This window comes from Solea solea, chromosome 13 (genome assembly GCF_958295425.1).
Source record: "Solea solea chromosome 13, fSolSol10.1, whole genome shotgun sequence".
NCBI classification, from domain to species: domain Eukaryota; kingdom Metazoa; phylum Chordata; class Actinopteri; order Pleuronectiformes; family Soleidae; genus Solea; species Solea solea.
The window spans coordinates 10626442-10654226 of NC_081146.1; the positions used below are offsets into that span (position 1 = coordinate 10626442).

General features: G+C 39.0%; 3 protein-coding genes across 7 annotated transcripts in view; 1 reads left to right on the forward strand and 2 right to left on the reverse strand.

Moving 5' to 3' along the window:
• Positions 1-2772: 2772 nt before the first annotated feature.
• si:ch211-254p10.2 (solute carrier family 40 member 1) lies at positions 2773-7276 on the reverse strand. The gene is made up of 8 exons (XM_058648171.1): positions 7183-7276; positions 7035-7102; positions 6763-6922; positions 6469-6584; positions 6159-6285; positions 5724-5978; positions 4626-5303; positions 2773-4240 (listed from the first exon to the last, which is right to left on the reverse strand). The coding sequence occupies exons 1-8, from the start codon at positions 7244-7246 to the stop codon at positions 3981-3983; spliced, it is 1728 nt and encodes a 575-aa protein (XP_058504154.1). The 5' UTR covers positions 7247-7276; the 3' UTR covers positions 2773-3980.
• Positions 7277-15833: 8557 nt separating this feature from the next.
• On the reverse strand, positions 15834-22158 carry slc6a19b (solute carrier family 6 member 19b). The gene is made up of 13 exons (XM_058647802.1): positions 21774-22158; positions 21011-21151; positions 20787-20924; positions 20517-20698; positions 20329-20439; positions 18770-18882; positions 18554-18682; positions 17756-17912; positions 17421-17625; positions 17167-17326; positions 16748-16910; positions 16526-16662; positions 15834-15870 (listed from the first exon to the last, which is right to left on the reverse strand). Exons 1-13 carry the CDS (start codon positions 21970-21972, stop codon positions 15834-15836), a joined length of 1872 nt encoding a protein of 623 aa, XP_058503785.1. The 5' UTR covers positions 21973-22158.
• A 2707-nt stretch (positions 22159-24865) lies between these two features.
• fhod3b (formin homology 2 domain containing 3b) overlaps positions 24866-27785 on the forward strand; it is a 93323-nt gene continuing 90403 nt past the window's right edge. For 2 of the 5 annotated variants that reach the window (XM_058646671.1, XM_058646669.1), the window contains exon 1: positions 24866-25550. In XM_058646671.1, the coding sequence (XP_058502654.1) occupies positions 25386-25550 (165 nt within the window). In that variant the 5' untranslated portion in view covers positions 24866-25385. The remainder of the gene's footprint in view (positions 25551-27785) is intronic. The other 3 variants (XM_058646670.1, XM_058646672.1, XM_058646673.1) reach the window with 2 other exon arrangements.

The window sequence follows — 27785 nt, forward strand, 5'->3', positions numbered from 1 at the left end:
CTTAGTTGAGTTAAATAGCTGCACTTGTTTTATAAATAACTTTTAACAATAGTATAAATAAATAACATTAATGATGGCTCCCAGTCATGAACTTCATTTAAACCCCCCTTGCTTGTCTTATGGTGACATGTCAAAACATCGTCTGGTATAATAAATGAAGAAAAAGGGTTGCCCCATAAGTCAGCCCCGCAGAGGAGTGTTTTATTAAACTGCTCTATCTCCCTGACTCCTCAGACACGTCCTGACTGAATGAAGCTTGTCAGCTAGCGTCTTGTGCTAACAGAGGGACCAGTGTGAGTCAGCATGTATTGATCAGGCTATAAGAATGGACGTCCATTCCTCATATGAACACTTTATCTATGATCATTATCGTCTTCTTTCCTCCTCTGTCAGCAGTGCGACGCTTGACTGGCTCCCAGCAAAGCTGTTCACTTGTGCTGCTCCTCCAAACTGCTGATGGAGCAAAGTGCTGAATGAGAAAAGGTCCCCATGTCCTGGTGCTGTTTTCTCTTTTATGTATGTAAGGCGAATCCTGTCATTCCACTTCAGTTATTTCAAAAGTAACTGATGCCCTCAGATAAACGATACAGTATGTGTTTAAAAGTAAATATTAGGCTAATAAAACTTCAATGAGTATCTCTCTGTCTCTATAGGGTCTTGACCTTTCCTTTTAGAACACAGAGCATTTAGGCTACTTTTTTCCATTACTATATTAAAATGTATAGACAGAGGCTATAAGAACATGTCTTGTATAATTTTTTCCAGTATTTTTTTTAATACACCTGAGCAAAAAAGTACTGTGTTTTTTTCAAATCGGATGGAATTTGTTTGATTTAGCTTTCTACCAAAAGTTTCCAAAGCTTGAAGAAACAGTGGCAGATATTTTAACAGTTAAAATTCGATTATTAGATTAGATATTAGATATATTAAAGATAGCCCGTGTCATATATTGTCTTCCTTTAATGCCATTCCACACCACTTCACTGTGGGAAGGAAACCGAGCAAAGTATTTGCCTTGAATATCTAAAAATGGCCCTGTCTTGCTGCTTCCTGCTTCTTCCTCGTCCTAGAATGTTAAGACAAAGCCAGGAGGACTTGCCTTAATTTGCTTCCACTGACCCAGTTTCTCAAGAGGAACGTGAATTGTAAAGTGAGAATGCCTAAAGTCTTATTAGCAGGCATGCTCTAACAATGTCTAATTCGAGTCTAATTTCTTTAACTAACGATTGCCATGACAACCATGGTAGGTACTGCGATGCAACTTTGCTGAGCTTGTTACACTGTTACCCTTTACAATATTATCTAGAGACATTCAAAAGCTGCACAATCTCACAGAAATGAGACACTAAAGAACAGGAACAATGACATTACTTCATTCCAATACATGAATATTGAATGTTCTGCAGTAATGCTTTACTAATTTTGTGAGCAAAAATAAATAAAAAATAAAAAAGTGCTGTTCTTGTTGAAACCTAGGTTTATGACTATATTTAGTATATTTACTATAATTAGGGAATACAGTATATCATATCAATAGCATATGTTTTATTTATATATATATATATATATATATATATACATATATATATATATATATACATATACATAAAGTGGCAATGATTTCCAATAATCTAAGATTTATTCATTTACAGCATATTCACTTTTGCTGTTTAGAATTTTACGTATTTGAAACGACAACACTGGTCACTTCCGGCATCCATCTTTAAAAAGTTACAGTTCTTCAACTGTGTTTCTCACAGAGACAGATTTCGATAACATGCGAAACTTCCATTCCATTGCTTCCATTGTGTTCCAAATTCCACCTCAGGATGGCGCGGTGAAGCCCTTATCTTTTATATTAGTTTCGAGAGTTCATCCATGATTGTAAAAGAAGAACCTTATCACATTAAACGTTCTTTTTCCCCACCATTGCTTAACATCTCAGGGCAGAATGAACGTCTGATGGACCCATACCACTTCATTTCAAAGCGTGATGAAAGCATTACATGCTTACATCATAGATTTACAATGGTCAATTTAATCATTAAACAACATAGGAAAATGTGAGTTTCATAAACTACTGAGGACTAGTGATGTCAAGGAACTCTTTACACTTTAATGATGGTCATTTGTACTACAACACACTACTACTGTGACCTTACATAGACACCATTAATCTGAGTAATGGGATAATTTACAATTACAATCATGTCAGAATAGGTTCAGTGTATATGATTTCCCTCTTAACTTGTGTTGCTCCCTAATTCTTGTTGCCCTTATGAGCTAATTTGTTGTCCTCTGTCAAACTGAATTACAATTGCTCTTGGATGGAGCTGGTTGGCAAAGTAAATCTAATCTCATCAGGATTAATTAAGAAATTGCATGTAGTTGGGTGCACCAATGCCTGCCGCTTTCATATACTGTCATAGAGATGACACTTTAATGTGACATTGACCTCTACTGGCAACAAAGCGTCATTACATTTCCTTAGCTGTGTACCTTAACATAATATTCTCAACACTTTGCAAATGTGTGTTTTGTATCTTATAACATTGTGAGTGCTTCATGCCAGTCATTCACCAGTCACTCTCTCTATGATCAAATCTTTAGTAATCCTTTGGAATTGACATTTGTGTTTATTTTATAGTGGTCCTCAAACCATGTGGCTGTCCCCTTTTTGGTAAGATTAACATGTGAAGGTTGAATTTATTGTGATTGGAAAGAGCTAAATCCAACAGCATAGCACTGAAAAAAACAGACTTCAGATAGAAATGTTCTTCATCTTCATCTTTATTATCATAATAGTCTGAAAAACAATGACAATATGCAATACGCGTTTGTTTTTTGTACAAAAATAATGAGATGTGTTGCAGCTTGTGTGACAAACCTTCAGTGTTATTTCCACTGTACACGAAGGAGATATGAAAACAAAGACCCAGGTCATATGCAAACATTGTTCTTGCTCTTAGTTGAGGTAAGGTATAAAGATAAGTTCGTCAGAACTACAAAAGATTAAGAATGAAGCAAAGTGTAACGCAATACTGCCAATACACCTTTCACTGATTTCAAACATGTCACAAAATTAAGTTTGCTTTCCTCTTAGATTTCTATAAATAACAATATCACTCTTTATATGGGAAGGAAAGAAAATTTAGAACTTCAGAAATGTTTTCTGCTTACTATTTTTACACAAGCAATTAGAATAAAATTGTCAAAGTCTGATAACAGAATCTTTTTTTCTTGTATCCATAAGCCAGGTTTACATGCATAAAAGAATGGCAAATGTTTGCTTGATTTATCCACAGAGAAACAAACCAGGGTGAGGAAATACTTTGTTCTTTCACTTCTGTCCATCTGTCCATCAAAAGGGGGGCTGCGATTCTGTTTATTTAATCAACCAATCTCACATCAGTTTCCCTTTATCTTCCATTTTGGACTTCCTGGAATATTTCCAAGTGGACGGACCAGTAACATCGATGCCACTTGTAGAAGTACTGTGTTGACTTGTATAAATTCTCATGAATCACCACTAAATTTAGCTCTCCACACCAATTCTTCACTGGTTACAAAAACCCTCTCCATCCATCTTCCCTCTCATCCAAAATAGCTATGGAGGTTAGCAAGCTTGATTGATAAAAGTCTCTCCATTATCCTACAGGGTTTGCCAAGGCCGAGCCATTATTTTCATACATTAGATTTCTATATTTCACCTGTAGTGTACATGTACACAAAGGGAGAGCGAGTCTCCCACTCTGCTTCTCCTGAGTTCTTGTCGGCTGCTGTGGCTCATGGCCCTGCAGAAGGAAACAACTGAGGTGGGACAGGCACTTGCTGTGGTCGTGCTGACGTGAATGGCTAAGTTGAAAGTGTTGCAATACGATTTGCTGAAGAAACGGGAAGGAGACATTCATTTCATGAATCAGGAGTCAGTGATGTCAGTGCTGATGGTGAGCATCTCGTGCCTGGATGTGTGGGCCTCTCTATGTGTTGAGGCGGCTTTTTCGTTTGGCTTGGTGAGCATAGAGGAAGTACATGGTGTGTCCGACGGTGATGAACAATACAGAAATGATGACGAGGATGCCAAAGTGCTGTGGCTGTGGAGCGGAAATGACCATGATGAAGTGGAGCAGATCCATCAGGTAATTCATAGAGCTCTGCACTCCATTGACCACACCCCTCTCGGACTCACAGATGTTCTCCTGCATGAGCTGGGTCACTGTCAGGTCGAAGGACCAAAGCCCTGAAACACAGAGGTCATTAGGGTTTGAAACATGCCCTCGTCATCAAATTAGCTGAGAATTTATTTAACCCTACGTACAAAAGAATAATCAAATCTGTTGGAACTATAGTATAGTCAGTTGTTTTCAGTCCAGTTGCCGACATCTACATTAAAAGACACAATGACCTGGGTGACTGATAAACTTTAGAGATGACTCTTATCAACGTTTACGTCTTAATAAAGATGCCCTAAAGTATTTGGCTATTTTAGGCATCTGATAATATGTGCCATATCTATGTGTGGGTGAGGTTTACATATGTCATATTAATATGACATATCATATGAACCTATTGAAGTTCTGGCGCCTGTTGAATCCACTCTGCTTTAGGTGTCAATATCTACTCACCGATGCGTGCAGTGATGACGCCCAAGAACAGCAGGATGATGGAGACGTAGGATTCTGGCGCTGTGCCAGAAGGCACATTGTCAAAAAGCACCGTGTTGTTGGTCCAGTGAATGGATGAGCGGTCAGGAAGCAGCGGTTGATTGCTGCCTCCACCCAGTGGATATGTGTGCTTCTGCCTTTGGCTTCCCATCCCGCCAAGCTCGGAGGAGTTGGCGGTAACGTCGGGCACCAGCAAGCTGAGATCCATAGGGCTGCCAGGGGCAAACACGGAGCACACACACAGCAGCAAGCAGCCCAGGTGGAGGCAGCTTGAGATGATACCTGTATTAACCAGGCCATAGGTCTTCCGGAGTCTGGTGAACATCACAGTGCCCAATAGCCCCGTGATGGCAGATACACCCATCAGTAGACTAAGGAGAGAGCCACTTATACCCTGAGTATAGGCATAACCGGTGGTGATGCAGTCAAAGCCCAGCACTGTCGTGTATAGAAAAGCCAGACCCATTCCTGCCAGGAAGACAGGCTGGCGATAGTAGGCCCTCCAACCGTCCTTACAAGTGCTCATCAACCAACGAAACCGCCGGAAACACAGCGGCAGGTCTGTGATTTCTTTTAGCTGCAGTCTTGTGTTACAGTTTGCTTCTGTCAGAGGCTGAGGTTGTGCGACATTATCTTCTGCTGATGAGAGAGAGGAGTTTCATCCATCACTTCAGTGCATCAGTTTTACATTCACAATTCTCTGTTCTGCACCCTGTCTGTTCCATGTTGTATTGCAATCGTCACCTGTCACATACAGCCCACTGATGCAGACTGTGGTAGCTATGTACTGTACACATAGGATTGTGTTAAATTACATAAACTCTAGTTAAGCTTTGGAGATGTTCTGTAATGACTTAAGTCCATTTAACATGAATCAAATGGAAAGTGATATAATTTTCTTCAAAGGCAATATAACAAAGATTCATGATATAAGCTTTATGCATTAAACAAACACACAAAAATATATTGCACAAATAATGACTGACTGACAAATTTTGGACATTTATCACATTGTGCTTATGTTTTTGGCCGTACCATCAAGCCCTAGTTGGTCCATACCTTGTAACCTTCTCCTTTCCATCCTCTGCAGATACACCTCATCCACTTCTACCCCGGGTGGTTTGACTGAAAGAGCGGGGACGATGCGGTACACCCGTGACAAGAAGAAGAACTCCACAATGAGAGACACAAGGTTCCAGCCCAGGATGAAGCCACAGCCTACCACATTAGAGGCCAGGGTCATGACCTGTCCCACTGCTAGTGGGGCCAGGATGTTGGTCACCTGATCTATCCGCCTCATGGTTGCATTCATTCCTTTTGTTGAGATCAAAGAGACAGAGGTTACGGAACTTCCACCATTGGGGGGTTTCAGTGAGAGCAGATATGGACCAGTACACAGTTTTCTCTGATATTCAAGTATTCATAAATTACCAGGGAGCCAATGAAAGACATGGAGTATAAAGACTTGTATAAACAGAGATTAAATCCCCTCACCAGCTAGGTGACCACGGTTGTAGCCTGTTATAACCACAATCCAGTCCCTCTGAATGGCAATGGTCAGCGCTGTGCTTGCAAGGTTTGCCACATCTGCCAGGATGATCACCACCGTATAACAAACCACCTTGTGTGAGTTTTGCGATGCAACATGTTACTATGACAGCAAAGAGTAGCCACAAGCTCAGAAACAGAGACGACAGGGACACAGGACAGAGGGAGCAACTGCAGCCGTAACGCTATGTAACAACCACGGTGAGTATCCCATTTGCAATTTAATTTATTAGTCAAATGTTTAGTGTCTACTTACAGTGAGCCATCCATCCCAGATCTGTTCAATCCTTTGCTTATATGAGAACACCAACATCAGCACAATGCTACACACTGTCACTGAGATGTTCTGGACGAAAAGAGATGCATGTGCAACTAAAACAGGAGACAAAAAAAATTAAAAATTGGGACTATCACGACATTGAAAGATGAACACAGGCCATGGCAAATATGAGTCAGTGGGCATAAAACTTGAGATGGAGTTTGATTTTATCTATCAAAGTTGAAAATAAAACCAGCAATGTTCAAATGTGTGTGACATTACAGTGCATACCTTTATTCCTGGGATTGCGGTCAACCCAGTCTCCAAGTACAGCACCAAGCAGGAGCACCGACCCCGCTACTACCAATCCAAACACGGCAGTCAACAGCAGGCTACGACCATACAGCTCAATCAGGAACACAGAGATAGCAAAGTGCCACATGCGGTCACCCTGTACACAACATAAAGGGACGCGATTATGTGTCGCTCTGTGAGAGGCTGTCATCCTTGCAGTTTACTTTCTTAACTTTGTTATACTCCAGAATTCAGGAAATGATTCTTACCCACATTGACAATGCTCCACTGACATAGATGAGAAACTTGGGACCTTTGAGGTAGATAAGAGCTGAACCTAGTGAGGAAAAGGCAGTAAGCATTTTTATAAAAACATTAAATTGCACACGTTCCAGCAGGATTTAAAGGTGAGTTCACCTGGTATACTCCTAGCTTTATTATTTCTTGCATCCCTGATGTTGTCAGACTCGAACTCCGCCATGACCCCACCACATTGGGAAGCATTCACTCGCTGGGACATTGCCTAAAGAAGGATGAAACAACAGTTGAACTTGTTGCACTCTCCTTCTACTTTCCATATTACAGTGTAATAAATCACCACAGCACTCACACACAGAATAGATATCTTTGATATTTCACTTCAGGATGTCTCAGTATAGTTCAAGAATGTTCAAACCATTTTCATGTATACTGGTTGTTTACTTAATAACATACACTAGGAAGCAACTGTTTAAAAAATGACAACACTGCAGTAATTAATTAAATACACCATTCATTTTTCGAGGCACATGCTGTTGGAATACTGTGTTCTGTTGAACTCAACAAACCACTCCAACCAAATCAACATGATATGAAATATCATACTGCTATTAAGTCTAAAATCTAATGTTATGATGGATAAATAATAGCTGCAAAGAACCTGTGTGACAGAATGTAGAAAGTTAAAACAACTCTCAACAAAGATATTTTTGGGTAGAGAGATATCGCAATACTGAAAGCAGCACTAGAATGACACCTTACATAGCTCTATAAATACAGTTTCAAACGGAAAATGATTAAAGTGCTCACAAGTCAAGACAGGGTCAGTCTTCACCTTTGTTCTGATGTCACACTCAGTCCCTGCTGTTGTTCCCCAGTGCTGTGTCTTGTTCCATGTGTCCTACACTGGGATGCTAGTCATTCCTGAGAGCTGGAATTCAAGCCGTAGTAGTTTGAAAGGCTTAATAACATCACAGCGTTCAAGTGCAGCATTGTATGAAAGTGCCAGAAAAGCAGAACGGGCAGAGGGACAACAAAGGCAGCCAGCATATTCCAAAGCACGTGACACTGGGTGGACAATATCACTGTCCAGCAACACTATTAAAAAGGACAACTGTGTGACTTGTTTGACACAAAATACATACGTACACATGAGGTGGAGCACATGCAGGCACATACACACACAGTCCTGCTACTGTCGTGCATATTGACAAGCAAAAGATTTACACAAAAGACACATCATGCAACACTACGTCATTCTTAGAGTGTCAAACGCTGATAGCATTCAAATATCAGAAAACAAAACCTCTTCTTATGCAGTTGTGTGAGTCACAAGAAGATGCATAAAAATAAAAGACAGCGATACAGACTTGAACTGAACATGTGCTCCACTTATAAGCTTATACACACGTTTTTATTTATTTATTAGTTTTTTTTTGGGGGGGGGGTTAATTATGTGCTTATCACAAATCTTTTATGAAAAAATATATTCATCCATCTCCTCTTGTTTCAATTCACAACATCAACACAGGAAATGAACTGCTGTCTTTCAAATATCAACACGAATCTGATGGCCACTTCCAGTGTTCGGTAAGTGGCTAATTATGTTTCTTAAGGATATTGATCTGGCTGACAGTATTTAAATATCCTTCCCCCAATGTAAATACACTTGTTCAGGTGACGACAAAAGTAACGTTTTAATTTAACAGAGATGCTGAGATTAAAGCTGCTACTGCTAATGCTCTACAGCAGTAATGATGTGAGGAAATTAGCTCGCATGCTTAATTAAAAAAATAACAATAACTCACAGGTACTACTGGTAGTGCTGGACACATCTCATAGAACAAACCAAAAAACTCCACTACAGGTTTCATTTGCATATGGATTCTGATTATGCCTATCCATGATGTAATCAATCATAAAGGTAACAAGTAACACAAACCCAGAACATCAACCAGGGGAAGTTTACCTTTGGGGCTAATGGAATGAATCAATCTCTTGTTTTTCTACTCTCTGCCAGATTAAACAAATTTTACACTGGGATTTTGTAAAGATGAAAACTCTGCCATACATAATCTTGCTTCAGGAATCATATGTTGGCCATTGTTAAGCCTCAATTGCAGTGTATTCTTAGGAAATTACAGGAAGTAGATATTACCAGTAGATATTTGGCCTCCGACCTGTCACCCATTCAGTGTCATCATTAAACCTGTTTTTGTTTTGTATGTTATGGTTTTGCAAATATATTGAGATTAATTGCAGTTCACCTATTTTTCCCATAGATGGGTGTCTGTGATCAGCAGAGTTATTCGACATAGCTGTTGAAAATCTCGAGACAGTCCTTTCCATATGCCAAAGTGAAGATGAGACTAAGAGTAATGAGTTAAGACACATTGATCCTGAGCAAATAAATAAATTAATAAATTAATAAATACTGCACATATACTGTATACAAAAAAATAAGTTTTAGCCATTTTCCCCTCTGTGACCCTGGGAGGCATACCTATTTTTTTGGCATAAAGAGGGGCGATTTACAACGGGCCGTATCTCGGTCTGTTTTCTTTGTCAAATGTCATAAAAAAAAAAATAATAATAATAATAACTATGAAATGTATGATGATAAGGGGAGCGGGACTAGATAAACTTTTGCTTCTCCCGCTTTCCCTTTCGGTTATGTGTATTGTGTGAACTGCACTGTTGTGTAATGAGTGATCTAAATGTCATGACCGAACTAAACATATAAATAAATAAATATGTGAGTGAAAGTTGTTTTTATATATCAGTAAACTGTCGTACAACCTGTGTATGTAATTCACAGCAGAGGGAGTGCCGTTATATCAGCACGACTGATATTCACGCTGGTCAAAGGCCCGGCGACATTTTCTGCACTGACAACAGCCACACGGTCGACTCCCCACTATATTTTTTCAGTCTGTTAACTCGAGATCACTGAATAATGAATTTGATAATTGAGTGCGTTATCATGGGATAACAAGACTCATTTTCTTGTGATAACGAGATAAATTCATGCGTTATCTTGGGATTTTATGGCAGGTTTTCTTGTGATAATGAGATAATTGTGGAGGGACTGAATAGTGTCTGCTTCATAATCACATGAATTGGCCCGTCAAGCACCACCACTTGTCGGGCCAATTGTATAATCGGGGTGGTTTTAGTGTTGATCTTGAGAGTTAAATGGTGTAGAGTTTCTGAGAAGAATCAGCCAATCACAGATCATAGTTGTCTAAGTCCCTCCTCCAACTGAACTGATTGACAGCTCAGCTAAAAATAGTACCTGGCACCAGGTACTATGCTAGTGGAAACGCTACTTAAACCGTGCCGTGGCGAGGCGAGCAGAGGCGGTGGAAATACGTCACGTGTGTGTGAGAGAAGGAAGAGTATGTGTGTGATGGAGAGGGAGAAAAAGTAGAATGAAAAGATTTAGTAAAATACAGCTTAAATACAAGCTAACAAATTCGAACAGAGGAAGAAGCGACTTGAAAAGCGCTGTTTCCTCCAACGGTTACTCTCGGTAAGCTAGTTGGGCTGTGCTAGTATTGCTAGCTGGGTTAGCTATGCTGCGTTGCCTGCATGTTCATTCAGTGTGGCGGTTTGTAGCTTCCTATCGTGGTTGTTGACAGTTGACCGTGAATTAAACGCTAAACTTGTTGTTAACGCTACTGATATTTTACAGGCATTTTGTATCCAACAGTACTAATTAAACAACTAGCATTGCCATTATAACAACAACACTTAGTTTTTCCTCAAATTAGAACTTGGCAAACTGTGGAAGTATGCATACATACACAATGCACATTCATGGGCGTAAGTATATAATACATATGTAAAAGTGTAGAAGTTTGCAGATTGCTATTTTACATTTGTAGTCCCTTTGGCAGTATCTAAAAGACAAACGAAAACAAATGCATCAAAAGAAAAGAAACAACAAACTCTAATAGTGTCTCATAAACAATGGTAAAGTCTTGAGACAGGTAGTTGGCTTTCTTGACAAGATCAGCTGCGCTGGTTCTGCTGTTGTCCAGAAATGAGTTTAGTATAATAGATGATGGAGAATTAATTTCCAGTGTCATCTATTAAACGAAATGAAATGTAAAAACTGGAAAGTTACAACTGCATTGTAAAGAAGTAACATCTTGAATTACAATTCACATATTTAAGACAACATGTAAAATGTGCTTTTACATGCAAACAACTCAGCCACATTAACAGTTATAGTGACATGCTTGGACATCTGTACCAGATGTATGCAGAAGTGCTGTTGTTGTAATGGCAATGCTAGTTGTTTAATTAGTACTATTGTATACAAGGTGCTTGTAAAGATTCAGATTTTGATATTGAGACTTGAGAAATTATTGAACTGGAGTTTAATTAAGGCCTTAAAGTGTTATCATTATTTTATTAGTGTTACATACTTTAGTATTAATGTTGTACAACACATAGATAAAATTAAATCTTAAAATCCTGTTTGCTAAAACAGGTTAGGTCTTATGGAGAGAGTGAAGACCACATTTGGAAGATTCTTTCGATTTGATGGCACAGCCTCTCAGTGAGATTCAACTGAACCATAGAATCCACCCATCAAGGTCTCCACCTGGTGGTAGGGTGGTGCCAGTTGACAGCACCACACACATCCACAAGGAATCACACATCACAAGAACAGTAATCATCATAAATATTAAGAAACCACAGACACTAGATTGACAGAACAAATATTGACCGTGATCATGAAGCACAGACTTTAAAGATTATTGACAAAACCAAAGACTAAACTTTTCTTTAATCTGTTTATACAAATGTTGAGTCATCACCTGCAAGGTCAAATGCAAAACAAGCTTAAGTTCTGCAATTTACCTCATTGTCTGTGTGCATCCATTTATGGTTACTATGGTCTATGTCCCTAAGCTCCTTGTGAATATAGAGTGGGTTACAGCTTCTTAAGCTGGTATTAACCTAGAACCTCAGTGTTTCTCAAACTTCTTCAGACCAAGGACCACTCGACCCATAAAAAAACACTCACAGACCACCTAACTCAAAATAGCCCCAAACAGTTACATTTTTTATAGGCTACTAGTTGATTTGATATTGAAAACAACACATATTTGTTGCAGGCAGTTTGAGAAACACTGAAATTAAAACACTGACATTTTAAATTTTTAAAACATGATGTTACTTGCTTGTCACCTCACTGACCACTAGGGGTCGCTCATGGACCACACTTTGAGAAAGGCTGACCTATCGATGTCTCACTATGCAAATAACGTGAATGCCACATTAAGTTATTAAATCATTTGTTTTAAGAATTCTGGGTGGAGCCATGTGCAGAAGTGTAAGGACCCCTGTAGATTTTACAAAAATGAAGGACAGGCTCAGGCTGAAGAGCATTAGAAAGAATAGCACCACCCACACCAGGGAGAAGGCATATTTATCGTCACCTCAGTAAATACAATAAAGGCCTGTCCCATTCCAGAGGCACTCTCGCAGGTAAGATGTGATACATTATCTTACACACAACCTCACAAGACTTTACAAAACTATGTTAACAGTAAAATTTTACACCAGGAAAGTCTGTTGATCACAGGTTTCTAGACTGAGTCTTTCAACTTTTGAGGGATCAGTTGTGTTGAACCATTCATTGTAGTTTTATAGAGTTATGTTTTCACCCCCAATGTTAAAGGAATGTGTCCACCTGAGTATGTTCTGAAAATCATTTAATGTCTTAAATCGGGCCCTTGCATCACCATGAAATATAGTTGATGGTTGTTGATGTAAGTGTTTCTTATATCAAGTTCAGGTCTATTTCTACTGGGGTTTATTACGTGAAAAAGCAGAACAAGCATCTTTTAGTTAGAAGCTAATGGCAAACATGTATTTGTAAAGAGATAGACAAGTGCCTCTCTCCAAAAAGATGCAAGACAACACGACAAGGAGCCTCTGGTCTGGATGTCTGGTGTTATACTAAGTGTTTTACAATGTCCAAAATAGTTTACTGGTGAGCACATTCAGTTATATATCAGTGTCAGAGAGATTATATGTTTAGATTTTTTTTTTCCATGATAAATAATTTATTGTACTTTCTGTCTATTATCTCAACCATTTCAAATCATTAATGTTTATGATGTCAAAATTACCAGTGTGGTCCAAGATTGATGGGAAGTTCTTCAAGGGAAGTGGACTTTGAAATGAGTGACAGAAATACATGAGAATTAATTAACTGATAAAGCCACTACCAAGGAAGCCACACCTGTATACAGTATGTGTACATGTATAAAAATATAATGCATATATATATATACGTATATATAATACAAAAATAATTTATATACAACAGTTTAAAAACACTTGAGAAACACTAAAAAATACAGCAGAAATACATTAATATTGGTCGTTTAATAATCGCAGCTTCATGAACAAAATTGGAAGCCCTTCAAACAATAATGCTATCAGATAAGGTATAAGAAGTTTCCCTTGATAAACAGTAAATGTACAAGTGGTAATAAATCAGACAGTAAACATGATTTTATCAGGAAGAAATCGACTTCACCCTCAAAAAAATGCATAGCCTTCAAGGTCGCACTATTTTTGATTACTGGACTTTCAAAGGTCAACAGGCAGAGCTTTATCTGTACTGTACAAAGTCAGTAGAATCTATCCAGGCATATATGAGGGGGCAGTCAGAAATGTGAAGAGGGCTTCATGTGTACACATCATGCTCCAGCACTTGTTTGTCTGTGCTTATAGTAACGATGCTTTCTTCATTGAAAAGGGTCTATGTGTCCAACCCCAACCTAAAGAAGTGGATTGCACTTTGTCAGGCCTCTACCTTCAGACCTGTCCAATTTGGGTGTCCCACCTGAAGACTAAGCTCCTGCTGGTATAGCTCTTAAGGTCACTGAGGCACACAAACCCCCTGACCACAATAAGGTGGCAATCCCTCAGGGGGGGAAACTGAAAAATAAAAATAAAATAAATGAATAAAATAAAATAAAATAAAACATCCTTCATCCAGATTTTATCAACCAACAACATAACATTTATCTTAACTGGATGGCCTAATTCTCAAATTTTAACCTAAAATAGGACTTCACACACTATAGTCAATATTTACAAAACTGAAAGGTAGTCTTATGAATAATAATAAAACATCTTCTCAAAATAATTTATAAAACACAACAGATATACAGCAGAACTTTTTTTTTTTTTGGCAACTTAACAGCTCAAAAAACGAATTTCTCTCCGCTGTGATTATAAAAAGAAACAGTACAGAACTACAGCCTGGGGCGGGGCTTTACGTAGGGGTCCGTCAGACACAGGTCACTTGTCTTCAGTTTGTCACATGCAGTGGACATGGCGCTGCTCCTTCAAAGTCTAACCCACTCCGTGGCCGTGCTGAAACCTGACACAAACTGTCAGGCTACGTCTTGGCTCATTTGCATACTGCAACAGTGATTGGATGTTTACTGAGGGCTGAGGGGTGTGTGCGTGTGTGTGTGTGTGTCTGTGCTGCGCAGCCTGTGAATACAAGCACAGTGGAGGGACAGAGAGATGAGAGGGATGTATCGTGTGTGTCCCTTTTTCGGCGGATTTTTCCGCCACTGCAGATTATTTTGTCAACTTGTAATGTATATTAATTTTGTGAGTATATTAAAATGTGCTTTCTCAAATTCCAAAATTTCGATTTGAGGGGGCAATACATTTATGTAAGGGGGCTCCGCCCCCTCTTGCCCCTGCGTAGAGCCGGCCTTGACTGTAGTGCATTTACTACAGTTTACATTACTGATATTGTATTCTGATTAATTGTCATCAAAAATAATAATCAGAAAAAATGCCTTGCATTTAAAGATCACTCCTTAGTAGAAGTAGTCACAAGATAGACTATTCAAAGTGTTTTCTATTAACTTTTTATATCATAGCGTCTTTTTATTTACCGATCATAAAACAGAGTGATAAAGGACAAAGACGTGTGTAATTTACAAATAAGAGGTGAATAAGGATAACAACTTTCACAGTTCATCAATATTTTATTCCCAAAAGTGACTCCAAGTTGGACTCCGTGTTGGCTTTTTCTCCTGGTCTCAAATTTTCATTGTTTTATCACATGAGTTCTAGTAATTCTGTTAAATCATACCATACATGCCAATACTCAAAAACTAAACCACAGTTATTCATATGGTTTACAGGGGCTGTACACCACAACCAACAATTATAATAATCATTATAGGGCTGTAAATCCCAGTCGACTGGTCGATTTATGAGTCGATACGTTCTGGCTCGACTAAAATTCTGATTGGTCATTTTTTTCACCAGGTTAATTTCAAACGGTCTATAGTTAATTTGATTTCATCAGGAGGAAAGTACCAAGTGCTAATGGGGGCGTTTTCAGAGCAGCCCTGTTTCACAGGTAACAGCGTGTCTTCAGAGAACACCCCCCTTGTTTTCACTATTTTGGATTAGCCCAACCCACTAGAGACAGATAGATGAAAGACATTTTAGGCTGCAGTCAGTCCTCTAACATCCATGTCAAAGACATCGGCAGTGTGGCAGCAGTTTACAAAAATAGATGGCAGGAAAAAAGTCAAATGCAAACATTGCCAGCGACAGTTTGCATGTCACAGCTCGACTACAAACATGGCATATCATATAAAAACAGTAAGCTAACTTGTCTGCATTCGTTCTGAGTATACGAACATAGCAAAATTTGCACATTTCAATGTTTTAGTCTAATAATCATTGATTCATTTTATAACTGCAGGCGCACTCGTCCACAACAACGGCAGCAGTCTATTTGTGTCTCAGTTGTGAAGCTGAGCTCCTATGTTCAGTCTTACTCTGTGTGAAGACATGCACAGAACCGAATAATCGAAATATTCCTCAACAGTTCTTGTGCTGATATCACTAGTTGACATAGTATATTTTCGGAAAATCGTGGGCTATGATATTGCGCTATGATATTGCGCATCTGGTTAGTCGATTTTTAGTTGAAATTTCTGGGCTATAGTCGACTAAGAATTTCTTTGGTTGATTACAGCCCTAACTCATTAACATATTACTTTCATTAGATAAATAAGTGAAAGAATGTCCTTTATGTTTTTATTTTTTAATTTTTTAATTCCTGTCTAGGTATTGCATACTCTTTTTGTTCTTGCAAAACTCATATTAATTGCAGCAGACCAATACATTACTGTTTTATAGTATATTTATTGGGTAAATTAGTGACATCTAGTGATGATGTGATAGAATACCCTCTATTTCTAGGGATTTAGGAAAACCTACAGTGTAGCCATAATAATGTAGAAGAGCCTCCCAATTTATCTGCCATCTGATTCAACGTTGAGAAGTGAAAGCTTAAAAGTGGTGCTTACAATGTTAGAATTGCATAAATAAAAATCTGTGATATCAGTAAATCCAAATTTTTCCATAGAATATTGTGCTGAGCATTTTCTAGACTCTTTTTTATTTATTAGAATTGAATTTGTTCCGTGACTTTTCACTTTTCCTTGACCATAGACATTTCCCGAGTGCAATAACAGGTATAGCAAGGCTGGGGACTCCTGCCAATACAACAATGACCACATAGACCCAGGCTGGATATTGCTTGTCCTCAAGAGTTGGGAAGTTTTCCTGCAAAGACAGAGACAGTTAAATGCAACATTTGTGGTTTTTGTTATACAAAACTGTATGTTTTAAATAATAAATCCATATTTACTGATTCAGGATCCCAGACTTTGTAAAGGAGCTGTTCAGAAATTTCAGTGATGAAGTAAAAGACTAAGATAAAAAGCATAATGAATGGGCTGATGACTCTCCATGAAGCCTGCCAGAAGAAGTTGGGTTTGTGTCCAATCATGAATTTGATGTCGTCATTGAACCTGGAAGAAGAGTAGTGCACATGTTGCAGTGACTCTTATCTACATGTCCCAATAACCCAGATATACCAGCATGTAATTATATGATAACATCCTACATAGAAGTCATAAAATGTATGACTTAATTATTTTTACTGTGTTATTGTTCCCAGCTTGTTGGTTTCCTTTTGACTTCACTGCATAGCAACGCATCTAGAAATTCAATGAATTGCATGGTGCACAAAAAAAAGACACAGAATAAACAAAACAGTGTTTTTACCTGTCTATTCCATATATGTATACCACTGAGAACATTTCACAGAAAGCAACAACTAGTAAAGGGATGGATCCTCCATAGGTGTCAAAGAGTGAAAGCCAGTAGTTCCCTGAGCCTTGAACAAATAGCAGACCCACTAGACAGCACAGTATGCATGTCACACCTGTAGGTTAGGAAAGAAAGAACGATGTAGAACACCATGGAATGTACTGGAATGCCATGTTAATTGATAATGAGAGGACATAATGTGGACCCACCAGTGACGGCCTCTTTTGGCCACGACTTGGGGAAGATTTTGAGGTCCTGCAGTGGCACTATAACGCCTTCAATGTTACCAAACATAGAAGACAGGCCAAGGCAGAAGAGCATTATGAAGAAGAGCACGGACCACAGTGGTGAGATGGGCATCTTTGTTATGGCCTCAGTGAACACAATGAAGGCTAAACCTGTTCCTTCAACTCCCTATAGGATGAAACACAGCAATGAGTTACTGCATAATTTGCATTTAAAAGCATGATTTGAAAAGCATTGTCCATTTTCAAGTAAAACACCATTCTGGTACGTAAATACAGTAAGTTTGCTGAACTCTTACCTCACTGAGAAAAGTATTCAAGTCGCAGTTTTCCAGATCCAGACCTTGAATAACCTCTGGGTGTGTTTGATTAAAATGTATAACAGTATCTTTGTAGTTGCTTTCAGTGACATTGCCCTCAGCCAAATCAAACGTGTTAATTAATGTCAGGATGTTCCTGAAAACCAAAATGCATTAGGTTAAACATCTGTGTAAGAAATGAAAATATTATTTTGAGACATTTAAATGGAAATACTGGCTTCACTGTTAACATTGATGTATATAGTATATTGATGTAACAGTATGTTCTTTCCATTTGCAGGCCACAAACTCTGTTTATCTTTTGGTTTGCTATTATGGTCTGTTGTGCCACTGCATTCCACCTAATCATGCAGCTAGTAGCATGTCAACACATGGGATGCGAGCAGAGAGCAGCTAGCTCACAATACAGAACCTAAATATCCTCTGTACCCCTCTTAAAAACATCTTGACCTAAGATTATGGCTGAAAAAGGAGAGAAAGCTTTATAAAACAGTTCATTTTTATAAAAAAATAAACAGATGGTGGACAATTATGTATGTCTTTGTTCATGAACACTGCGTAATGTCAGGTAGAAGTGCTGCATCTGGCAACCACAACCTTGCAATATTTCCATTGAAGATTGCAGTAACCGTTTTAAATTACATATCGCTGTTGTACATATTTTACACACATCACTTTTAAGTATGTATTCACACTAAAAACGTTCTGGAATAATTAACATAATCTACTCATTGGCTACTATTATGTATATATTTATGCCAAAAGAAGACATAGTACCCAGAAAGACAGTTGTCGAATTTCTCTGTTGCTCTAAACCCGATGATGGTGTAAATGACTGTTGCAGAGAAGACGGAGGTGAAACCATTGATGATGGAGATGATCACTGCGTCCTGTTCACAGTTGTTACTAAAAGAAGAAAACACAATTTTTATTTATTAAAATACATTGCAAGTACCTGTGAATTAAAAGGATTAAAAATTAAGACAAACTTACTGCACAGAGTTATAGCTGGAGAAGGAAATAAGACCACCAAAAGCCAGAGAGAAGGAATAGAAAACCTGAGCACCTGCATCAAGCCATGTTTTTGGGTTTGCCAGCTCTGATATCTGTCAGAATGTATATGTTAGGAAAGTGTGTAATTACATACATGTAGTTAAGGTATATTTAGATAAAATTCAATTAACCAAAAAATAATTGATATTAAACAAAATCTTTTGCAACAATAGCATATCTCTATAACTGCCCAACAGCATCAATGTGGGCTATTAAAGTTAATGTGTGTCTGATTTATTATCTACGGGAACAGGAGTGGTAATTTTTTTTAACAGGTAAAAGAAGCTCCGGCTATCTTATTTCTTTGTTGTTTTACGAGTTTTGCAGAACTCAATGCAGGGGCGGCACCGCGTTAATCAGTAACACATAGTGTAATTATATTACTTTATCCAGTACAGAGTAGTGTAAGGGTTTACAATTTACAAAACGGTAATCGTAGCAGGTCATGGCACTTGACATCAGAAGCAACATGTAGAAAACAATCAAATCGTTTTGGGTTTGAAAGGCGGTTGGTGTTTGTAGTTCTGCGGTTTCAATAAAGGAGATTCAGTTCCAAAAGAAACACATCATCTCATTTGTTATAGAGTCTCAGGGCACCACCAGCTTTGTTGTTTTTATGTCCGTCAAATTCTGTGATCATTGCCATTTGGATTTGAATGATGCTCAAGCATGTTTTAAATAAACCTGGCGTAAAATACCTTTTTCTATAGCGGATATTTTCTGATATGAAATAGTAGGACAAAAAAACCAAACCAGGTTTCAACGATAACGATAAGAGAGCCATGCTCATTCTATTGTTCTAAGTGTAAAGGTTGATCACACTAAATACTTGCTTTATACTGTGGAGGCAGTTTTATATTTTTATTTATTTATTACGTTTTGTGTGTTCCAATGACATGATTGAGAAATAAAACAGTTTGTTGAATATGGCGTTGCCAAAACAACAAATCTAAGACTTGCTCTGTTCTTTACATCACATTGTAGTTGTATATTAAAACTTCTAATATAACTAATATACTATCTTAAGTAATGTAACTTATTACATTTGATACCAAATCATAAGTAATGCTATTACTTTTGAAAGTGTAATTTGTAAACAAATAACTTTATACACTGATGTTATAGGAACAGAACAGGGACAGAACTATGTCATGGCAGATGTAATCTGTTTTTAACTGTGAATGTGTTTAGATCAGTTATTGACTACAGACTGGAAATCATTAACACATGCATAAAGTTGTTAATTACATCTCCTGGAAATGACTGATTTACTGATTCAAAATAATAATATATGTTACATAGTAGTCAGTGTTATGGACAAATGTTTCTCACAATGGTTTTTTTGTTGTTTTAATTACCTCACAAGGGTTTGCTGTCTTCAAAAAGTGGGTACTCACATACAATTTTGGGATTAAGTGGATTAACAAAGGCCGTGTAAACCACGCCTACCAACAGGCACTAGAATAAAATACAAACAACCAAAAACAACTGCAACTTACTTGTGGTGTGAAGAGAAACTTGACTCCATTCAAAGAGCCTTTCAGAGTCAGTCCTCTGATGAGAAAGATTGTCAGCACCACATAGGGAAGGGTAGATGTCACGTACACAGCCTGGTGGAAACATAAGATATTTACATAATTGTTGTGTAGGTGAATCAAATATGTTTATAATGTTGTAGAAGCTGTACCTTCCCTGTAGTCTCAATTCCACGGATGATGCAGAGATAGAGCACAGACCATGCACAAATATGGCACAGCAAGATCCACCACTGCAACCCACCGTCCTCCTCAATTCTTGGAGTTGTGTTCAAGGTCTCCCTGTACCAGAAGTAATCCACAGTGGAGCTCCTCGCACACTCTGAGGTATATCCTGACCAAATTCAAGAACAGTGTGTAACGTCAAGCTCAAAGTGAGATTACTTCATGTTTGTATGTGGAGGAGAGTTGTTGTTAACTACCTGTTAAATTGGCATTCATGGGACAATGACTCCAAGGTAGAGGCTCTTGAAAGGAGTTAAAGAAGTACCACATAATCCAGGCAAGGATGGTGTTGTAGTAGAGACTGATTGTCAGAGATACGCACATGGACGCAACACCTGCAAATGAATTTTGTAAAGATTTTGATTTGAGGGCACCGCTTCACTTGAGCTTTCGCTATTTATTTTGCTACATTTTGCCTCACCAATGCCGGTCAAATAAGGATGAATTGTAGACCATAATACCAAGCCTCCTCTTCTTATACGCTGACCAATGGCAAACTCAAGATGTAAAAGTGGGATTCCTTCAAGAACCAGTAGGATCAGAAAGGGTATCATGAAGGCACCTGGAAGGAGTATCCAAGGAATGTTAATGGTGGCATATTGTGACAGTAAAACACACATATTGTGTGCATTTGAACATGTACTAAGCAGTTGTTGTAATGTAGAAAAAAATCAGAGAGCTAAAATTCAAGTCATTCCAACCCCTCAACAATTATCATTCAGGCAGGAGCACTTTACAAGGATTTTCTGAGAGTATTTAAAAAAAAAAAAAAAAAAAAAGCCTGTCTAAACAAAAAAAAAATCAGTGAATCAAAAGCGAATTGGAAAGAAAACGAATCCAGTCATCATGATCCAATACTCTGGAACAAGCTGCCTTATAACCCACAGTTTGCTGCAAATGTATCTATTTTTAAAGGTAAACATTTCTTTCAGCTTTTTTGTTATAAAAAAGGGGAAGGATTATATGTTTGTTCATGATTCTGTCTTGCTTTTTTGTTATAATCCAAACCATACATTGTACATATTTTTTTTTCTTTTTAATTCTCTAGCTTTGTTTTTTAATACCAAAAACCTCATTTATGAGCTGTCTTAAATCGGACACAAGGCATTAATTATTCTCCCGTCTTTCCAATAGAAATAGTCAAATATGCAATTGGTAGAGTAAACAATGAAAGCATCACTTGCCTCCTCCATGACTTTGACACAGATACGGGAACCGCCAGACATTTCCGAGTCCCACACAGAACCCCACACATGTCAGCATGTACTGGGCCTTGTTGTCCCATTTTGGTCGCGATTCAGCCTCTTCCTCCTCAAGCCTGTCCAGCTGCTCATAGGACAATATCCTGTCTTCCAGGTCCGGATTAGGAAGCTGTAGCTTCATGATCTCTGAGACCGTGTGCTTTTGTCGACATGCAGGTTGGAAATTAACTCGTAGCTCACACTGTAAGATGCTCTGGAGTTCTGTAATAAATTGACTAACTTCGAGCTCACGCTGTAAGATGCTCTGGAGTTCTGTAATAAATTGACTAGGTGGTGCTGACGGAGCATCCGCAGGACGTGTGCTGCCTTTGATACCCTGGGTGAAGCAAGAACACAACACATTTAACTAGATTCTTATCTGATAACGACGGGTCATTACACAGAGTTCAGTGCTGTCATGCGTTTTACTGTGGTGACACATTACACTTTTCCAGGATTTATTTTATACTGACACCTAAATAATTACATACATGTAATAAAAAAAGGTATTTTCTCACTTACAGTAACCAATAGCCAATAACCAAGATTGTGACTTTATAGACAATTTTAAAAAGAATCACCTTGGCCAGAATTGTAATATTTCTTCTGGCTTGATGAACAGAAACAGCTAAAATGAGTTGCCAATTTACGTCAAAAACTATTGAAATGTTTTCCTTTTTTTATCACTGTTATCTATAATCCAGTGTTTTGAAAAGTCAGTGACATTTTTCAGTTTCATTTACTGACTTAAATTGACTGACATGGGATGTGCATTCATTCTGGAAAATACCAAAGACTCCTGGGTTATTGTCTCAAGTACTGTATGATTCAATGACTCTTCTTCGTGTATGAAGAGTCGGTGAAGGATTAAAACATGTACACAGTAACAATAGCTGCAGTGAGTCATGTCTACATACACAACTAAAGTATTTAAACATTCTCATAAAAGGAATACATGTAATAAAGATGTTTATGGTTCAGTTTGTCCAACGTGTCCTTTATTTCTTTATGATTTTACCATGTTAAGGTATGTGTGTTATAGAGTAAAGAGTAGTACAGTAGTAGTGTAACAGTACATACAATAAAATACATAATCCTCATACACAACACAGCTTTATAATACCCATACTGCCATTGTGAATTTGAAAAAAGCACGGTTATGATTTATCTAAATATAGTTTGCTAATAATCAGACGACTGATTAATAATGTTTTTTTTTAAAAACAGAAGCGACGACAGACAATCTGTATCTTGGTTCTGCCTTCAGGGAGATTAACTCTACCCTAATGTAAGCACCTGAAACTCTGCTGACTTGGCCTCAGGCCCTCACTTCATAAAGTGCTGAAGATCATTTAGGGTGGCACCAGTAATCTTATCTTCACTTGGAGATTTTTCCCCCAGCTTGCTTAAATTAGAGTCATGCCCACAACAAAACTTTCTTAAAAAGAACAACCTTTGCTTTACCGTTCTACGCACGGCATCTGTGTTGGGGCCTTAGTACAGCCTTAGTGAGGCATGAGGAGGGACTGCCTTTGAAAACCAAAAAACATTTATCTCACTTTAAAAGAAAAAAGCCGTTCACACCAGTTAACACATAAAACAGAGCCTCAGACAGAATTGGATCCTTACCGCCACCAAAACATGAATATACTGTAGACTGTAGGCAGGAGGAATGTATTGAACTAATAGTGGTTTGTTTTTCAAGTTGTTGCCATGATATTGCATGTTTGTATGATGACCAGTAACACAATTTAATATTTTACAAAATGCTCTCTTGTGAGTCAAGTCCTCTTGGGGGCTTAGTTTGCTTATGCATTGGACCATACTATTTTTAGGTCTGCTGCTCGTTTATTAACCAGAACCAGGAAGAGAGAGCATATTAGTCCAGGCTTAGCCGCCCTACACTGGCTCGCTGTAACATTTAGAGTTTAATTTAAGCTCCTCCTCCATCTATACAAAGCACTTCATGGGCTGGGACCAAGCTACATTGCCAACTCCCCTGTTAGCTATGTACCACATAGAACACTACGATCGTCCGCTGCTGGTTTATTGGAGATTCCCCTCAACAGTCGAAAGTAAATTGGGGATGCTGCCTTTGTTATTTGCGCCCCTAAACTTTGGAACACACTAAACCAACCTTTATGACACTGAGAGCTACTTCAAGGGTACTGAGTAATCTGAAGGACATTTTTATCTTCCTTTTATTGTGAAGCAATTTGAGCTGCAATCCTTGTATGAAATGTGCTATACAAATAAAGTATGAGATGTTTCATTTTAATATGAGAGGTTATCATGACTGTAGCCTGTTTTACTTGTGAGGTGTAATAGACTGTGGCGTCTATGTGGATCATCTAAAGGGTTCGGAATCTCTCCATCATAGTTTAGCAGACCAGGGGCCCCCAAACAGCATCTTACACAGGACCCCTCAAAGCTAGAAACGGCCCTGTGCATCACTCATCATTAGACACTCCCTGGCTACTCAATGCATTTAGACATATAGACATGGTCAAGTTCAATTAGAGCATCAGTATGGGGTAAGCAAAGTGATTTAAGTGACTCTGGTTGCTGGTGCCTGACAGGCCAGTCTGAGTATTTCACAAACTGCCGATCTACTGGGATTTTCACTCACAACCATCTCCATGCTTTACAGAGAATGGCTTGGAAAAAGAAAATCCAGTTTGTGGCAGTTAAAATGCCTTGTTGAGGGCTAGAGGTCAGAGGTGAGTGACTGGACTGGTTCGAAATGACAACAGAACAGAAAGGCAACAGAAGCTCGTTAATGCCTGAATGCACGACACATCAAACTTAAATGAAGTAGATGACCTTCAGCAGCCGCTGTGGATCATTGGTCAAATGGGTCATGTTCCAGCTGTAAGGGTGAGAGTTTGATCCCCGGCTCCGCTTGTTTACATGCCGATGCCTAACGGACGAATAGACAATGGTTGTGAGTGGATAAATGTCAAAACTGTAGTGTAAAACGCTCCGAGTGGTCATTAAGACCAGAACACAGACCATGCCCCCTGTACCTAATAAAGTGGCCAGTGAGTGGCGCTGCCTGCTTTGCTTTTCCCGTACTTCTTCACTTTTGCCACTGGAGGTCGCCATTGCGCCTGTAACCTGAGCTGCGTCGGTCTGCTCTGCTGTGTTTCTCCTGGCTGGAGTTTGTGCTTGAGGAGGGAGCCGCACTAACCATCGCTCTCACAGTCCAGGCGCCAAGTGTAGCAGTCCTGTCCGCAGTCTGCCTCAGCAGCCCGCAATGCCATTGGATAGTGCACTCATTCCCACCTCGCTCTGACTAACCGCGTCTCTGGAGGAGATAACCTGGATCTGGATTCTCTTGCACTGTTGTGCGTGCTGTCCCGCGTCCTTCACGCGAATGGAGAAGCTCCAATGATAAGAGAGAGTGCAGGGTTTTGCTACTGCAGAAGACCTGCCGCCGGTAGTTCACTGGCCGAGGGCGGGGGAGGGGGGGCGGGGGTGTTGCGCGTCCGTCCACAGGCTGCGGTGTCGCATCCACTATTTTGATCATCCAAAGACGCCTTGCATGGCTACACCATGGCTACGTTTATGTGCAGGGTGCAGTTCTTAGATGATACTGATCCTTTTAACAGCACCAATTTCCCCGAGCCCACCAGGCCACCTCTGTACACTTTCAGGGAAGATATTCCTCTGATAAATCAGATTGCTGGAGTCCACAGGCTGCTGAAAGCTCCACAGAAGGTATGCACTGCAGTTTTTATAAGTCTCTTTGTTTTTGGTAAGAAAGAAAAAAAGAAAAAAAGAAAAAAAAAGTTACCACCTCCAACATTTTAAATTAATAATTAACTAGAAGATGTTGATGTGGTTACTGCCAAACAAACCTAATGGATCACTAACTGAGCCAATGATGTGGATCAGATTGCCGATAAGGCTAATGAAGCATCATGTATTTGGATAAAAGTTATGGCATGTTTGTCTATGCTCTGACATGAAAAAAATATTTGGTAACTTCTGGTGATTGTAGAGTGGATTTACCATCCATTATTCGGCAAGGGGGAACTGTTTACCTCTACCACTGCACTAATCCCCTGTCAGTTGGAAAACCTCTTGCTAGTCATTATCTAGACTCTGTGGGACCTTTTAGAAACTAGGAAAAATGCCTGCCAGGTTTGTGTGTATGAGAGTGGCAGCAAAGAAACAAGGTCACAAAGTGATGAGTTTGATTTCACAGAAAAATGTCATTTTAAATTGGATTGTCTTGTAACTATCAAGTAGCTAGTAGAAAAGTAACGCAATATGCGTTTGTGGTATAATGTACTGTTCGAGCAGGCTGAGGGCTATGTATAAAAGCACTTATGCTATTGTCACTACACAGCACTAGTTAATAGTAAGTGGGGTCAAATAGCCAGTTGGTCAGCTGTTGAAGGATGGATGAGGGTAATTCCTGACACAGATTGACCTAGATCTGGGGATTTGTACAAGGACCCATCTGATCTCAACACAACTTCTGAACTCTTAATGCATATGTTTCCGTCATTATATTATTATTATTATTGTTATTTCTATTTTGAGACACCATGCCTTTTCAGCTTGTTCTGTGTTGTTGTCTTGTTTTGTTTGGTGAGCTCTATCACGTCTGTCCTCGTTTTCTCTTTGAGGGAAAAAAAACTGCATATTGTTGGGGTTGCAAAAGTTGGCCATTCTAAGATCCACAACTGCACAGCTCAAAATAACTGAATGCTCCTATTTGGTTTGGTGTAATCACCCTGCAGTTTGCTCAGTGACAGCCACTGACAATTATTGTACATTTAAAGCCCTTCTTTTTCCTTCTGGAGGCATCTGAAGGATTACATGAGAAATGCCGTTTTGGTTCCTCTTGATTAGATAATGTTCAACTAAACACATTTCCAAAAGGGCTCTTTCACTGTCCTTTAGACAAAACAAAGGGGCTCTTCTTCTTTTTTTTTCTTTTTTTTATTAACCATTCATCTTCGTCTGGGTAGGAAGTTGGGTAAATAGAAAGTTAATGTAAGTCTTCCTTCACTCCACCAGATCAATGGTGCTCCATCTTGTTTGAGTAGAGTTGGTAAGATAAGTCATGAAAGCCTCAGGATGCTGTGGATCACCACAAGCCTGGCTCTCATTCAGCAGCCCACTCAGCCGGACCAGCAGGACGGGATGGGAATGCTTTCCACTATTTGAGACATGAGAGGGAAGCGGGCAGAATTAAAAACACAAACAAAGACCTGATGTGCTCTGTGCAGTCAACTGGTCTCAGTTTAGCAGAGACCAGTTGGCGCTGGACCACAAACTAGACACAGAGCAAGTACCAGTTTGGAGTTCTGCAGGACCCGGTTTTGGTGAGATTTGGTCCCATGGGCATACTTGTTTGCCCAAAATGAAGCTCTTGTTCTTTTCAAAGATAAAATAATAGGTGGATGACAGGAGTGTGTGTCCCCCCCCACATTTCAGCACATGTGAGGTCTCAGATTCACCTGGAAGGTTTGCAGTTGGTGTGTCCTTTTGGTGTAACCTTGTAAAAGACCTTTGACATCAAACCTGTTGTCTTGGAGCCTCCGTCTCTATGGTGCAGATCAATCTGGTATAAATAGCACGCAGCCAACACATGGTGCCGAGGGAGTCAAAACAGCTAGCATATGTTGTTTCTGGGCTGGTCCTGTCAGTTTCAGTCTGCAGTCTCCAGAGGGGAAATCTGTGCATGTGTGCATGTCAGTGTTCACTTCTGTCATACATGGGAGGATAGTACCTTAACTTAGATTTAGCATCACAGGCTCTTACGATAGTTTTAAACGTGTGTGTTTTGTGCCGCAGAAGCACTCTGATATCACTATTCATCATTGTTTTATTGCCTTAAATCACAACTTCCATTATCTCAAGGGCCCTTTCATAGTAAGAAAGAGACCTTACAGATGGGAGACAATCATTTTTATTTTTTTTAAATAGAAAACAGAGATC